Below are 17718 nucleotides of genomic sequence, written 5' to 3' on the forward strand. Positions count from 1 at the left end.
TTCTACAATCACATATTGGTTAAATAGAGCGCAACAGACTTACCAATAACCAGTCCAAGGTAAATCTTACGGGTCTTTGGGTTGTAGTTTGCAGCGGGGCGCCAAGCAGGCGACATGCATGCCTTCTTTACAGAATGGTACAGTGTTGGTGTAACACAGTACAATTTCTTATTTCTGATGTGTCTTACGTTCCTTTAACCAGAAGTTTGAGCATGTGCTGTGTTCGTGTTCGCTGTCTCAAATGTGTTTTTTGGCACTATTAAAATAAATAGTGGTATGCATCTTGCGTTGTAAAGCTTGATTTAACAGGACAATGGCATATAAAAACACTGACCGGGGCATATTTTCTCCGTGGGGTATCATGCGTACTTTCCCGTTGGGGAGTAGACACTGCCCCGTTGGCGAATGCAAGCTCACGGGAACTCTACGACTGCCTGGGCGGTGCTAGTGTTCATTAGGGGCGGGTGTTCCGCTCAAGCCAAGGGTTAGGTTGATTCGCAATTGATCACTTGGAAAACGGGGTTGTGGGGGAGGCAGATTTTCCTGGTGTGAGATGTGTTTTGTGCGTGTCCATTCTGAATGCACAGCAGAGATTGATCGGAGCACCGAGACGAGGAACTACGGGATACTGCCAATACCAAGCCAAGGCAAATCCTTAAAAAACATAAACAAACTAACGCCCACGCAGTTGACTAAGCAAGGACTGCTACTGATTGGACTTTTCGAACCAGTTTTGTTTTGCCCATTGCTTCGCCAGTAAACTCGTAGTTTTCTATCACGCGCTCAGTTTTTGATGCAATTGCTCGTCAGAGGCGTCGGAAGCGCAGTGGAAAGAAGGAGATCAGAGGCCCGATTTCCCGGCATCGCCGCAGGTCCACCTCTGTTTCTCCCGTGGAGTATTTGAGCCACTCACTACCGCAACCTGGATGGATGGGTATGGGGAAAGCAGGATTTTACTACCCCGGGGCTGACCGCCTCCTCCATCCCCCTCCACTTCTATCTCTCCTCGTATTGATCACTTTCTCATCCAGGGTCCAAATAGGTAACTTGCTCTTTTATTTATCGCTAATGTGTTTTACTTATAATGTGTGAAAGATGACACATTTGGGGATGTTTAGTTGCGACTAAAATTTTAACTGAAACATTGACTATAAGTCACTTGATCATCAGTTGACGGTGATGACAAAACAATAAACGCGTTACTGGATTTTGGTGTTAGCCTAGTCATATTCGCTTATACCACCTAACACTTCGCCTTTTTATTGTTTATGGAAGTTACTCATTTCTCAGGGCAATTTCCTTCTAATGCGGCTTACCCTGCCCTGTTTACAGAGTTCGGATCGTGTTTCCTTCGACAACCTTATGATAAGAGGACTGAGGATGCAAAAAGAATCACCTATACTTAGAACATAGCTAGTTTACGCATTGAATGATTTCTTACATGCGACCAACCGTATGGAAAACAGTCATTATTCGGCATCTGGTTTATGTTATTGGTTTTGCACAAATAAGTAGGATCTTAATGAATGATTAGAATGTTTTTCCAACATAATACGAATGAATTCAATTTGTTTAAGAAAATATGCAGTAGCTTAGTATACAGTGAATCTGTTTTTATGTCAACTCGACCGTACATTTTTAAATGTTTTCAGTTAATAGCATGTGTAATCTGCATCACTTACACGTAGATTTATTTTATTTTTTCTAATGATCGAGCTGCTGAAACTGACTGGAATTCGCAACAATGAAACCAATGCAACATAATTATGTTAAAAACAGTGTAGTGTGGTATTACTGTTTCAACGTTTTACAGGATTGTTGTGAATAGCCTTCCGCCATATTCAATCTAAGACATTGCTTTTGTGCAGTTTTGGGAACTTTCAGTCTAACAGCAATTGTAAAATAGCGAGTCTCATTTATGTCTTGCAATGGTGTCGTTTCATGAATCCATATCATGCCTCGTGCATTTTGAGTTGGAATCTTAATTAAATGGACTATTAAGAATGTGGAGTTCACTCCTAATTTCTACAAATGTCTAGGAATTAAAAATGGAAATACAAATAAATACTCTGTTGGTTGCAGGTATTTTCTGAAAGAGATTTAAATGAGTCCTAAGTGGCTGAGTTGGCCAGTGAATAGGGGACTGTTATTTCTACACATCGGGTTCGCTGTTTTCTCCTGGCTCTCTGACAGTTTCTCCACTTTGGGTGTCCTGACCACAGGCAGCATGCGTTGCCATTACAAATTAATGGAGAAGGAATGCTACTGGGTGTTCATTGAGCAGTCGCACCTTCATAATTAATTTAACATGGCCCTGGGCAGCTGGACGTAATACACTGTGATAGTTCTCATTGGAAAAAGAAAAGGAGACCAATAATCTTTTTCAAAAGGCTTTGGAGACTTTCTTAAAATCCCAAAATGAAAGCATTTTGTAGCATCTTTGTTAGGTTAAATTTTATGAACCTTTCTTTCCAAGATTTTGTATTATACTGTAGCCAAGAGCGGGGAAATGAGTCATGATTTTTGTTTTCTTATCCCAGATGGGGGTATTCTGGAAGGTGTATTGGCTTAATTGTATATCTGGGCATTCCAAGTATCTTATTTGCCATGAAACCACAGATGCTAATTGGAAAATTGCAGCAGGTCACAGCCACCTCAATGTCCTTTTCAGTTACACACAGTACTACAGTGTTAGACATTATTGTATTGCTCTTGTCATGCGCATGTGCATAGAACACACGTGTAACAGGCAGCAGATGTCTAATAACTGCCTAATATGTATTTATTATTTATTTTTTGTAAACCGATAAATGGAACAGGATGAGAAGAATGAGAATGTTTGATAATGTATGTAGCCCACCAGTGACAGCAAGAAGCTTGCTAAAATTAGAGACGTGAGATCCTGGATCCTATCACTTTTGATCCCGGCATTAGATTGCAAGGTTATTACTGTGGTCCATTACGCCTGAGATATTGTTATTTTCAAACTCTAGCTGCTTTTGATGGGGCTAAAATGGAAGGGGCTTTTTTTCTGCTGGTAGTGATTGTGACACATCATTAGAAGTGGCGAGGGGGAGATACTGAGAGATTGACTGTATTATGCCTGTGCATACTTCTGAGTGTCTGCATTAAAGAAATGGAAGCTATCACAAAGGGTTTGCAAAGGGATTGTTTCTTCCTCTCAAACACTTACAAAGACCATTTGGAAAGTGGAATGTTTTAGGCCTATGTATGAAATATGTAGTAAAATTCCATTTTCATTACAATGGATCATTTCTTAATAATTGAAGAAAGAGGGAAAACTGAAACAAAAGTGACTTACTAGCTTGACAGAAGGTTCAGTAAATGTGAAGACAACAAAACATTTTTCATGGTTGTTTAAACTCAATATGTTTTCATTTGAACATAACCACACAGATAAAATGAGTATGGATTTTTAAGGTCTTTTGAGAGTTTAAGCTTGAATGTTTGACTAGAATAATCTAGTTTCGAGTTTTGGTTTTAATGCAAACTATATATATTTGTGTGTGTGACAAGTAAAAAAATATGCAAGTATAAAATTGTCTAAAATAGAAATTGCTTAACAGTCCATTTTCTCTGAAGATATATTGTGTATCATTGGTAGTGCTGGCTAAAATGGAAATGCCTCAGTCAATCAGTTAAGACTGAATATGAAAATATATTATTATTGGCCTATTTCAAGTGGACTTTATTCTTGATTAACAAGACCATAATAGCAATAATGATTTGTAGAATAAGAATTGTTGCTATAATCCAGAGAATTTGGACTAAAACTCTGACAAGCAAAATTTGAATAACTATGAATTACGTTTTTATTGGTAAACCTTATAAATATGTCAGCGTATGGGTGGAGCAAACAAGAAAACAATCACATACAAACAAGAAACAAATTGGCTAAATTCTGTTCTCAGGAATGTGCATTAATGTCCAGTTAGCATAGAAGCCTTTTAAAGAGAATTAGAGCATTTTATAAAAGAGAAAAAAGGCTTCAGCACATTCCAGGTTCACAGTTGCTCCTAAAAGACTAAAGCTCTGGTAAGCTGAAGATGTTCAGTCAGATGCAGAGGCTTGTGAAACTGGCCTCTCGCCTACTTTGCAGTTGTTAAAATTCACTCCTTGAGGAGGTGTGGGGGCTGTTGACCTCCCTGCCCTGGCCAAATTCCACGTCTTGAAATTTCACTCCAGTACACACAGACTGGGCCCCTTTGCAGCTAAGGATTGGTTGCTCTGAAGAGTACCTTCAGAAAATATTTCCAACTTTGGCTAATTGCATTGGGGAGCATGTTGTGTGCTCTTACCAGACACTGAAACTCTCTTGGGCTGGAAGTGAACATTAATTGACTAGTATGGGAAGAAACAGAAAGCTATATGTGTTATATATAGTTGTTGCTGTTATGTCTAGTTCGAGTTTAAGAGGCTGTAAGAGTAGCTGTGTACAAACACGCAATGTGTTTTCACTTCAGTCCCCCGGGAAAAATCTAGTTTTAACTGGTATTCTGCAAGAAAAGAATGGCAGTTCATATTGGTCTATTTGTTAGCAGTCAGAACGCCATGAATTGTCAAATTTGTTGTGCTGTCTCAGAGAAAAATGCTAATCAATGATTTCTTTATGTTAAAGACAAGTGAATGGGGCTTGAGTTTGGAAGAATCTAGAACACTAAATACCAGCTTTCAGAGTCACGTGTCACTTGTAGCGCAAGGGTGCGTTCCTGGCAATAGTCAACAAAGTCTGAGTGTTGATATGTTTCAAGTTTCCTTAGAACTACCCGTGTTATCAGTTTAGTCTTGGAAATGAACATTGGCTACAGACAAATTAGCTGAACCCTTTGAAGAGTAGGCTTTTTGGAATGGCTTTTTGAAAATTCTGAGTCAGTGTTCTAGAAGTCCATTGTTTTGAAATACCAGGAGTGATTGTGCCATCAGCATTAGAATGGACATTTAAGAACATTCTAATCTCATATTTGTGATCTTACACCTAAATGCTTGGCCATGGTTTTAACTGCATATATTTTAAATTGCAGCTGAGACCTGAATCTGGATTTTTGTGCTCATAAAATGGGAGGCACTAAGTATAATCATTTTGGCACATTAATGTAATTCTGAGAAGGGAATTAACTGTAATATGCATTACATTAGTTTGATACCTGAACAAGATTCTACTCAAAGTTAAATGGCAAAATATTGTTGCACTTAAACTGAAAGAGCCATTTATGTTTGGGGAAGTTAAACTGTCTTTTATGACTTTTTGGAGTGTCAATCCAACAGATCAAATAATCCATCATCTAAAGGAACTGTTAAATGTTCTGTATTGGAGTTCTAGTCTTTAGTACTGGAGTTGCCATATTTTTTTTTTACCATTGTGTCCTTATAGACCTTATAGACTCTTTTTTAAAATGACAGGTCAATTAATAGGTTTGTAGTTGGGCATAATTAAATGTGAAATAGTGAACAGAGTGAAATATTAGCAATGCAATTTTGCACAGAATTGAGAAATTCTGACACTCAATGTGATTGCAATTTTTTGTCAACATTTTTAGCTTGGGGATATGCTGTCCCCATCTGGTTAGATTTGTTTATTTTTGTTTCCTGTTTTGCCAGAACTGACCAATTGAGATTTTGAGTTTCCGCTTCCGACCTGCTTGTACCCTATAACATTTGGAACATATGTACTGTCCCTGTGAACTGTTTCAGCCAAGTGATGTGAAAAAAGATTTGCACTTTCAGTAAAGTGCAGGTGTTTTGAGCACTTGGAGATTTTCTGTACATATGAGGAGGCTGTGTGATGTAATAGTTACTGGGTTTGGAACACAAAGGTTGTTGGTTCATTTCCCAGCTAGGGGGGCTGCATTTGTGCTGTTGAGCTAGCTGCCTCCTCTGAATCCTTTCAGTGAAATCTCCAGGTCTATAAATGGAGCGTTTGTGAAGATGCGATCGGTGTAGTTCCCTCTGGATAAGAGAATCTGTTAAATGCTGAAATGACATGTAATGACAGTTGCTTTAATCCCAGGGGCTAAAACAATGTGTAGTCGTAAAACGGAGCTTTTGTCAAATCAGTGAGATAAAACTGAGCCTTTGTTGTACCTGCTGAAGTTTTCTGAGGGCCAGACGGCTGTATCCCACCCCCCCTCGGGCCACTGACTGGTCGCTGATACGAGGCTGGAGGCTCGCGAGCTGAATGGGGAGATGGGCAGGCGTGAGTCCGCCTGGGCCGTGGTGAAAAGAGCCTCTGTTCTGCGGCGGGCTCGCAAACCCCACAAACACGGCTTACGTTTCTTCGCCGAGCGAGCCTTATTGACGTCTCCCTTCAGTCACGGCCCCCCTTTCATCTGAAAGCGCCCGGCTCGCAGCGCAGGCCCGCGGCCCGTGCGTAGGGCGGTTTGCAGATGACTCGTTACCCGGCGCGTCTCTTGCGGCGGCTAACGGCTATCGTGACACGAGGAAGGCCGGCCGACCGCTTCAGCCTTTCAGCTGAGATAACTGACAGAAGGAAGTTGTTCTAATCGAGCGATAATTTGCTTTCCTTGCCCGGAGGGAGGGGATTTGAATTTGTCCTGCAGATTTGCTGATGGTGGAGGCGATAGCGAACTCAGCAGGATGATGGTGTGGTAGGTGGGGGAGGATGGAGTCACTGCTTATATTGTGCTGAACATCATACTCTCTGTCTGTACTGTCATACTGCCAAGATGGTCTCACACAGGGCTTGGTTTTGGCCTACATAATGCAGGCCCTTTTTTATATTTAAAGAAAGTAGAATGTTTTTTTTCTTTTTCTTTTTCCTGTTGCATTCTTAAATTCAGCTGTCAAAAAGGCTTTGGTGTGTTTGTCAGTTCCCTGGCAGTGAATTACCCTGTAACCAAATTAGCTGCCTTTGAATCCATCCCGGTGTGAGTTACTGGCCGCTGATGCAGAGATGGGAGTCTTCCTACGTGTAAGATTCCGTGATTAAAGGCGTGTTAATGGACAGAGTGCGCTTGGCATCGGGTCGGATTAGAGTGCCTCTCTCTGTCGTAATTTGATTTCCCTACACTTTGCTGTTGCATTAAGGCGCTTGGATATCTCTGATAAACGGAAGGGGTCTGTTTTTATGTTGGACGTAATGCCCCTGTGCTGTTTGTTTATGTTAGGGATATTTTTGGGATAGAACTCTCAGGACAGGGTGTGTGAAAGGGTTAATTCTCAAAGGGCAGATATCTGAGGCTAAGTGGCTGTAACTGGGTCATGACTTGAACTAGAAGTCTCGAAGTCAGGGCTGCACTTCCGACTGCAGTCAATATACAAGGCCAAGTTTCTGTGGAGGCGATTAATAGAGCTGGGGTTTCAAGGTTCAGTTTGAACTGTAGGCTAGATGTAGCCTAGGCTAATCCCTTCCAACATCGCAGTTTGCTGTTTGTCTTGAGCCCTTTGCACTTAAATTATTTTGGATGGCTGCAAAGGAAACCATGAACTGGTTATATCCAAATGATATGTGATAACTGTATGCTCAGTGTTTGAAGTATTTGTTTCATTTTCATTGTGGTTTTCTAAGTTCACGCAGCATGTAGGCTATGTATGTATGTGTGTATGTATGTATGCATTTATGCATGTATGCATGCTTCACAGGTGTTTGCAAAAATCTGTAAACTTGCAGTTAGATAGGCTACACCTGGGAAAGGTGTCTTCAATCACCTTTGTAAAGAAGCAGCAGCTCTTTGCCATTTGAGCTTTTGAACCTGCGTAGCTGGCTCTGAAGTCTGTTGACATTATCTGTAGGTTTTATTGAACCTAATCTCTGAAGACAATTTATGGTTTCTCCCCTGCGATTGAAGCTTTATTTGGGTTGTATAGCTTCTTTTCAAAGATTAAAGGAAATTTCACACCCTTGTGGAGCTGACCTTGCGCATATGAGGTGGTACTGTTATCAACATCAAGATTAACTTTATCTGAGTGGCCAATAAAAGCTCTTGCGGAAAAAAACGGGGCACCTTGTCATAAGAACGGACTTTGTGCGGAGGAGACCACGTGATGGTTTCAGGGACCTGAATTTGTGCCCACTGGCCGTCACATTAATCTGATGCCTTTGAACGTGATTTAACAGATTGTCCATTCATGGTGTTCATGACCATGGTTATAGCATAGTGTTTTCCTCTGAGGGTCATGCTATCATTCCTTTGAACTTAAAGGGTCAACTAAATTGTTTTAGCCAACTTCAGGTGTATGAACAGCCTCCACTACATTACTACATTGCTTTGTATTCATAAGATAACCTTATCCTGCTGGCTTAAGTAGCTTTTAGTTTTGCACAGAGTACATTTATGCTTCTGGCTAAATACCTTATTTAAGGTATTTACAACAGCGCTTTCTTACCTAGTATTTGAACCTGCAACCTTCTCCTTACAATTTGCCCAAATCACAACTTCACACGACACCGTGCAATGCCTGTAAAATGAAGGTCAAGTTTAGTTGAGGGCTGTTGTGGATTACGGGAATAACGCTTTTGATGTGTTTGTTGTGCTTTTGTCGTTTTCTTCGCAGGGGTGTGCCAGGTCCAGACCCCGCAGTGCCGAATCCAGAAGTGCACCACCGACTTTGTGTCCCTCACCTCCCACCTGAACCCGTCCCTGGATGGCTTTGACACCGAGTTCTGCAAGGCTCTCCGGGCCTACTCCGCCTGCACCCAGCGCACCGCCAAGAGCTGCCGCGGCAACCTGGTCTTCCACTCGGCCGTGCTGGGCATCAGCGACCTCATGACCCAGCGGAACTGCTCCAAGGACGGGCCCACGTCCTCCACCCACCCGGAGGCCACGGTGGAGCCCTGCAACTACCACAGCCGCCACCACGGGCCGCACGCGGCGGGCGGGGAGCGCGCTCGCCCCGCCTACCTCTTCTGCGGCCTGTTCGGGGACCCCCACCTCAGGACTTTCAAGGACCACTTTCAGACCTGCAAGGTGGAGGGGGCGTGGCCCCTCATCGACAACAACTACCTGTCGGTGCAGGTGACCAACGTGCCCGTGGTGCCTGGGTCCAGCGCCACGGCAACCAACAAGGTGAATGGTTTGTCCGGTTTCGGTTCGGTTTGAGCCCCGTCGCTGCCGTACTTCGTCAAAAAAAAAAAATAAAGAAGGTCATGCCGTTACCGAGCTTGGAAAATTTCCTCATGAGAAGTTCGGCTGTTATGTAACTACAGCTTGCTCCCTATGGCGAGGTAACGAAAAAAAGAATACCAGCCTCACCTCGACCGCTCGGGTTGGCGGAATGGGCTTCACTTTAGATCCTGGTTTCTGGGAAGGAGACGGGTCCGTCTTATCATTAATGCACTTGTGCGGATCCCCTGCGGTAATTTGTTTGGCTCTGAGGGTTAAAGAGCCATTGAGAAAGCCTGCGGATTGATCTGTTGATATGCGAAAAAAAAAAGAAAAAAGCAGACCTCCGCTGGCTTGGGTCCAGTCGAGTGTGGCGAAGTCGAAAGGGAAGGTTGCCAAGGCGCCCCGCGTTCTCCCCGAGATCGAAGCGGCCGCCGCGTTTAGCGCCGCCGATAAAGCGGGGCCGCGCTCCTTTAAACAAACTCGAGCGGGGCTCCCCGAGAAGGCGCTACGCTACGCCATGCTACGCTAAAGTGGCGGCGCTCCCGGGAAGTCTCCCCGTCCGCAGACAGGGACCCCTGTCGCGCGTTCCTCTTTAATGCGGTCGAGCGCGATGAATGCGGTCGGGGAGGAGTGCGGGTTTCCCCCCCTCCTCCAAACACGCGTGTGTGCGCCGATGTTCCGAGGGGGTGTCTGGAAACAGCCGCCGGGCTCCTTAAGCGAGAGCCCGGGGGAGTGCTGAAAAGCCTGCCGGCTTCGCCTCTCTTTAACGGTCACCGCCGTGCCACTCAATAACGTCTGTGTCGTTTTTCAGAAAGCTGCAAAATACTCAGTAAGAGCTCTCCGCAGTACAAGTTCAAAAATGCATTTCCAGAGCTGCCTGTTGTCTACAGTACTTGGGGTTGGAACTTGGAATCCGTCTCGAACTGAACATGTAGGGTAGCAAGAATGAATGCACTTTCAAAACTTCTCTCTCATGTTTTATGGTATGGTATTCTATGGTATAGAATGGTGCTATGGTATTCTAAATATGTATATAGAGCACTTAATAAGTTTCATGGTGATGCGAGCTTGTTATTGGGACTTGCCTTTGCTCCGTAACTATGTTATTATGTTGCACATATGATTATATCTGGAGTGTTTTCCTGCTATGATCATATGTAAGATAGGTAATGGAAGTAATTATAAAAGTAATTACGCTGTTATGACCCAGAGTGCTTAAGTGAGATGTGGGAGGATGGCCACTGAACGTAAAAAATAAAATAAAATAAAAAATGCTTTTAAAAACATTGAAGTCAATAATATGATTTAAGTGTAAATTATAGCCAATGAAGCCAGTATAAATTGAACTCAATTAAACATTGCTGAGCTGTCCAACATATTCAGCATGGCCAGATCAATTTGTGAAGGGTCCTCATACATCATTTCATGTTTTGTCAATTCCCTCTACAGGCGACAGTTTCATCACACATTTTTTTGCCAGGAAGTGACCTCAGTTTCAGTGTAGATTGACTGTTTTTGAACCAATTTAAAGCGAAGTGATCTGCTTCTCTGTGCAATTCCCACTGTGCAGCTGAAACAATATCACGTGTACAAAAGCTGCTTGCTCGCCTCGGATCTTTGTGCTTATTTATTATTAGCTTGCATTTAGGCGGAATTCAGAAAATGACTAATCAGAAACTGCAATCACAGAGTCTGAAAAATGAAAAATGAAAAATGACCGTCTTTGCGTAAATGATGCTCTCGCTGTCTCAGGGTTTTGAATGCTGACTGAACGCAGCATTGCGTGTGTATTTAAATCTCAGGTGGTTAGCAGGGGCACTGATCCTAGATCAGTTCTCTTGTTCTCTACTATGGGATGCCAGTTCAGGGGGGGATAGAGTGCCCAGTCTGGATGGAAAATGACAGCCGTTAGCAGGCAACCAACTAGCTCTGCTTGGGGATGGAAGGGTGGTGTTTAAGCCATTGTCACAGTACTTCCTGTAGGGGACAGCACTTCCTGTGGACAGTACTTCCTGTAGGGACAGTTGAAGGGTTTCCAGTCTGCGTGTCAAGTTTAAGACATGATATGCCGGTGAACATTTATCAGTGCCTGTTTAATAATGTGGCACCTGTTCAATAGGCTGCATTATTTTGATAAAATCCACTTGCTTCCTGAGATGTATGGTATTGAGGTGAATGGTGGCTCACAGAAGTCACTGTCAATGGTATCACCACAGCATTGTTTGCTAGGTAACTGAGCCCGGTTTACTAAATGAAAACATCTAGAGATAAGTCTCTATTAGGTTTTTGGTCATGCAAGGTCCATACAACGGAAAGGTTGTTTGAATTCCCGGTAGGTATTACCCACTGTCTTTGCGACTTAGCCTTGCATCTATGTTTCTGATGGCTCTGAAGGATCCCCTGAGGTCTTCTTGAGAGAACTAGCCAAAAATGTGTCCGGATCCCTGGAACAGTTATTGTTCTCGTGCTGTGTGATGGATACAAGCACGCTTTTGTTCCTCATGATTGAAAGTCTTATCGGGGGGAGGTGGCATATAGACCGGTTTCCACTCTGACCAAATATTCACAGGTGCGAGCGAAACAGAGGTAACTGGGACAGGGAATTGGAATCGCATTTGAGAATCGCTAATTGTGCTAGCGGCTGTGTTTGTGGACGCTCTGGTGTGGAGTTGAAAGGAGGGATTGTTGAGCTGCCACGTTATCTCTGTTACCTGAAATGGTGGTCACAGCAATCCTTTGACATGGACACAGACTGTTTCTGTCACCAGCTAATGGTTGTAGCAGGGGAGCAGGCTTTCAGAATGAACACAGTAGGGAGGGTCTTTCTCCTTTTTAAATCTGGGGGGCAGGGGGATTTTTAGGTATCACAAAACAGCCACCCCCTTCACAAAGAAGAAAGCGAATGTGGTTAAAAATACAAGCCGGCTGTTTGTCCTGGATTTGCTTTATCCTGGGTCATCCAGAGCCAGTTGAAGGCTCTAGTCAAAGGCCTAGCTGATGCAAATAGCCTCTCCCCTGGCCTTGTGACTCTGGGAAGGGACGGGGTGGGGAAGGGGGCTATTATTAGTCATTCGACATAATTATTAGCACACTCCCTCCCCATGTTTAACTGAGGAATTCTTAGTTTGAGGGCCTAATGGTCCACAATTCATCATCCTTCAGCCCCCCCCGTCACTCAGACAAAGCTACCATTCAGTGGCTGGCTAATGCAGTGCCACACCACCCATTACCCAACCGGCGTTCCATCCACTCCTGCTACAGCGGTTTGTGTTTTAGATCAGCGGAGGCTAGTGGAATCGAGTTAAAATGCAATCTGGACTCCGGGCATCCATCGTAGAGAAGAAAAAAAAAAAATTAAAAAAGCAATTATGACCGCACAAATGAGGGGCAAGCGTGTCCGATTCGCTGTTGACGTTGAAGCGGTCGTATGAAAAACAGAAACAAGAATGCACTGTTTTTCCCCCGCTTCGGATTCTTTCTACGGAAAAGCGCGAGCGGGAATTCTGGGAACTCGAATGTTTAGAGAACTCTTTCTCTTCCCGAGCCAGAAATTAAAATTAGAGTCGTGAGAGAGTTAAATCTGTGGTTAAAAACAAATTGCGGCTATAAGGTCATGACGTGCATTGGCATACTATCTTAGTGTGAAAAATGGAGAAATCCTCGTTTATACTGTGTATGTACCATGAAGACTAATTTGGGTTTTGCTGTTCAGGAGAAGCAAAATTACGACTTTCATGTTGCTTTTCAGACTTAACATATAGCTGTAACTGTTAATTTCATTGCATTGCCATGATATAAATTGTGAGGTTTTTTATGTTTCAGAGAGAAAAGAACACAATAAGATATTTGCAGATTAGTTTTTTGAATGGTGAAATTATGGTGTGTTCCCTCTCGCAGATCACTATCATCTTCAAGCCGTACCAGGAGTGCACCGAGCAGAAGGTGTACCAGGCGGTGACGGACGACCTCCCGGCGGCGTTCGTGGACGGGACGGTGAGCGGCGGCGACAGCGAGGCCCGCAGCCTGTGGGTGGCGGAGAAGGCGGCCGGGCGGCACGTGGAGATCCACGCCGGCTACATCGGCGTGACGGTGATCGTGCGCCAGCAGGGCCGCTACCTGACGCTGGCCGTGCGCGTGCCCGAGGAGCTGGCGGCGGCCTACGACGAGACGCAGGACCTGCAGCTGTGCGTCAACGGCTGCCCCACCGCCGAGCGCATCGACCAGGACGGCCTCCTCCTCCCGCCGCCGCCGCCCGTCCTGGGGCTCCAGCAGCAGCAGCCCGGGTTCCAGCACCAGCAGCACCCCCGGGCCAGCCCCAGCCACGCCGCGCGGCCCGGCGTTGGAGGCTTCACGCCGCAGAGCGCCATGGCCAAGTGCCAGGAGCAGCTGGAGGTGAAGGACATCTACTTCCACTCGTGCGTCTTCGACCTCCTCACCACCGGGGACGTCAACTTCACCTCCGCCGCCTACAACGCCCTGAAGGACATGGAGACGCTACACCCCAAGAGAGAACGCTGGCACATCTTCCCCCGGGCCAACTCCGGCCCCTCCCCCGCGCCCCTCCTTCATCACCTACTACTCCTCATCCTCATCACGGCCATGCTTTTGTAGGACTTTTGTGTACAAACTTTTGAGAAGATTATAAATATATATATATATATATATATATATTGTCATAATATATTGAAGAAGAAACAAAAAAAAGAGACAAAGGAGATATATATGTATATACTGTGTATATGAAGGGAGGATCGATCCTGGAAGAAAAGACACATTCCTGACTGTAAATATTGTGTACATTTAATTTTCAGGAACGCTGGATGTAGTTTTTTTTTTTTTTTTTGGGTGACTTTTTGTGATTCTTGTATACCTCGAAACTGAGGACGTTGTTTAAACAAAGCACTTTATTTTTTATTTTCATTTTATTTTTATTATTTTTTATTTTTTTTTTGCAAATACGAAGCAGTGTTCCTTTGGACCCAAGATGAGGCCGCTCAGATCTTTGTCTTTTGCTGAGTTTTCCCCCTCTCTGGCTTTAGTGGTTTTGTGAAGTTTTTCGGTGGATCTGTACATAGATGCTCGCACCCTCGAGCCAACTGCTTGGTCACGCGGAACGGTTTCAACAAGAATGCAATTTTTCCCCGTGTCCGTGTTGGTAGGGAGAGGGGCAGGACCGTGCTGGCTTGTTGATATTCTCTGTACGTCAGCACATTCACGTTTGCGGTATCTCTTTAGGATATTTTACATCTGTTGTATTTATTAGCCTCAGTGTGTTCATAATGCGGTTGAACTCTAGATTTCAAGTGTTGAAGTTAGGGTACTGGTAAACTCTTTAGAATTCATAATAAACCAACTGAAAGATCACAGATTGGAACTAGTGTGCCGCACTCCCGGATGAAGGGAGTCATAATTATACTGTACATATATGAGTGATTGTTAAATAGCTTTCTGGGGAAGCCATCTTATGATTCCAAGCCAGTTAACCAGTTTCAAAAACAAAAGTGATATCATCACAACTGTCAGTCTTACAAGTTAATATCAAATTTTCTTTGAGAGGAAACTGAAGCATTTATAGTTAGGCAACAAAGACAGCATTTATTGAAGAACTGAGAGTCAGTTGACCTGTAAAGAATTTCTACTTTCTAGCAAATTGTTGGATTGAAGTGAAAAAACATACTGTCGGTATGCTAACACTTAACGCCTGCCTTAGCTTTTTTATTCTTACCTGTGGATATTTTGCCAAAACCTTCCAGTTATATCAATACATCCCACAGGCCTTTTCAGCAGGAGCAGGAAGAATGATAGATGATGGATGAATGACCTGTTTCATGTTTCTGAAATATGAACATGCAGTAATGGGCACGTGTGGCTCGGTATGATTTTGGGCTATCTCTAAAAATAGGACAAGTTCATCTTAATTTCTCAAGGGAACAGAATCACTCTGACAATGTACGTCAGACTAAGGAAGTGGGGGTGGGGGTGGAATGACGTCTATGGTAGGTATTTTATACAGCTGAATTGGTCTTTGGGTGTGGCTGGTGCGAAGGTATCTTGTTCATGTTCTGTACATCTAATGCAGTTTTTCCCAGTACACAGGGTGCTCTTAATCCAGGTGACAAAAACTTGCGTAGAGGCCAAACAGACGGTTTTATCAGAGTGGACTGTGCCAGGAAGCCCTTCTGCTATTCGCCCAGAGAAGCAAATGGAAACAGAAGACAGTCCTCTTCAGAGCGCTCCCATAGATTCTCTGTCCTCGGTGTGTTTGTTTTCTCCAGCGATTTGTGAAGGACTCTTAGACAAATGTACTTCAAGAGCATGCAGAAAATTGACCCTGTAGAGTGGGTGATTTCTGCACTTTCCTGCATTTGCCTCATTCTAGGGCTTCTCTTCTGTCAGACAGGTAGACTACCGTGTTTGTTTCCCTTTATATTTTCAATATTTGATGTTGTTTACAACCAAAGCCATTCTCATCTTCCAGTCCCATTCACAACCGAACAGCCTGAGGACTCTCGCTTCTTAGAGCACCCTTACACCTTTAAAACTCCCCGTCTGTGTTGCTATAGCGCCCACGCTCATCGAAAGCACAATTAAGGCGGGCGCGTTTGATGTGCTTCGGCGTACGCCGCCCGTTGCGGAGGAGCGACCTTCCTCGGACACGATTCGTCCGTTGAGCGTCGTAGCGGGCGGACTCGCGCGCGTTTAACAGCGAGTCCGTTTGAAGGAAGGCGACGTGCGGAACGCCGGGGATCCCGGAGAAACGGCACATGAAAGGTTTGCGTCGGACTCGATTCATCATCCCGCGCCGCCGCACCCCCGCGCCACGGCCCGGCAGAAAATTGAATTTAATTTCAACCTCCGGCTGACATTGAAACCCATTTGCCTGGGGCAGGTAGAAGGCGAAATCCTATGAAATTGCATTACGGGGAATTTGTCCATCGGTTCAGTTCTCTTGTGAAAGCACTCCAGGTCACGAGGCCTTCACGGGTGGCATGCACGTAGTCCTTTCTGTTACGAACGGAACGGCAGAATTTAACACTCCCCGCTCACTCTCTCAACCTTTGAATCTTGCTACTGTAGATTAATTCTTAATTCCTTGCAACTACTGCAATTGCCGAAGAGCTGCTACCATACTGTGACACGTTTTATAGTCCGTAGACAGAACACTGGGAGTTTTTCACAGGCAGTGGTTTGCGGAACCATAGATATCCCATATCCCACAATGCATCTTTGGGTGACATATCTATGGCCAGAACAAGGCCTCCGAGTGCAATTAATGCAAAATAAGCCCTCATCCTGTGTTTTGCCATGTCAGCATTTTACTTTGTGATATTTTTTGTCGTGTATGAATAACCGTTATCTGTTTTGTGAAGAGTGACTGCTCAATGTTTAAATACTTAAATTATTTATAAATGTAGTGTCCTGTTAGAGGATATTAAGCTCCATATTCTTGCTGTTGGAAAAAAATATTTCAGATGTGATTGTACTGCCACCTAGTGGACACCAGTTGTTACGTCAGTGTTTTACTATTTTACTGGATGCGGTAAAAAACATGGAAAAAAAGAAAAAAAAAATGTGTGCAAGTGTTTTATTTAAAACATAATAAATGACAAGAACAACATGTGGGTTTCTTTTTTTGTTTCAGACCTACTTAAACCATTGAATGAGAACTTATTAAAGATTTGGTATAAGAAGAAAACAGGCAACAATCTACTGTAATGGAGGTCCAAAAAGAGTACTATGATGCGCACTACAAAAAAGTAGGTGTGAATGAAGAGTTTATCCAAGAAAAAAAAAAGTTATCGAATTCCTAGGCCCTACACTAGATGTCTAACATAAAATTAAGGATTCTGGATTTACTATGTATGTATGCACATTTAACTTTTACCTTTGTTTCTTGGAATGTTCTCTGTTTCTTGCTGTTATTTTTTCAAATGTAATGGTATTTCTATGAAACAGCTGTTCACTGATTATGTAGTGTGCCCCTTCCTCGTCCCTTTTTGAGGTCAAAGTTGATAAATACTGCTAAGTTTTCATAGAAGTCATGAGAAATGGACAAATTCTAGAATGGCTGCCGAATCATAAGATATGCTAGCCAAGCTTTGTTAGACTTTAATGTTTTCATTTGTTTCTGTCAGGCGATCCAAGCCTGATTAGCGTTTTCATACCCTTGACAATGTCTTTAAGAAGGCAGTGAATTTACATTTAATCGCTAGAATTATAATCTTATAATAATTCACCCATTTTAGATATTAAACAGAACTATACATAAAGACTGTATATACACTTACATCTTCTACTTTTCCTGCAAAGTGAGTTTATATACAGGTATAGCCAGCTGAAAAGAAGCTTAATGAAATGCAAGCATTTTTTTCCCCTCTGGTAATGACTGTATGTGGCAATGAAAATATGAAAGAATGAAGGTGAATTTCCCAATTTGCCATTGTGGGTCAAAGTTTATTGTACATTTTATATAGGCTGAAAAAAAGCACCACAAGTAAGCAGTTGAGATTTCATTTTTCATATTTGGTCTAGTTTCACTGTTAATAGTTCATGCAAATTCACAAAATGCCTGTAGGGTGTTCTGCACTTTAAGTTCATATATTTTGCAGGGTTCGTAGAAAACACGAGGCTCAGC

General features: G+C 43.4%; 1 protein-coding gene across 1 annotated transcript; it reads left to right on the top strand.

Annotated features, from left to right (window-relative positions):
• The first annotated feature begins 443 nt into the window (after nucleotides 1–443).
• Nucleotides 444–16701, top strand: rgmb (repulsive guidance molecule BMP co-receptor b). Its single transcript, XM_064296743.1, has 3 exons — nucleotides 444–1042; nucleotides 8533–9044; nucleotides 12981–16701. Exons 1-3 carry the CDS (start codon nucleotides 931–933, stop codon nucleotides 13692–13694), a joined length of 1338 nt encoding a protein of 445 aa, XP_064152813.1. The 5' UTR covers nucleotides 444–930; the 3' UTR covers nucleotides 13695–16701.
• Nucleotides 16702–17718: the final 1017 nt, after the last annotated feature.

This window comes from Anguilla rostrata, chromosome 10 (assembly GCF_018555375.3).
Source record: "Anguilla rostrata isolate EN2019 chromosome 10, ASM1855537v3, whole genome shotgun sequence".
In the NCBI taxonomy this organism is placed as follows: Eukaryota; Metazoa; Chordata; class Actinopteri; order Anguilliformes; family Anguillidae; genus Anguilla; species Anguilla rostrata.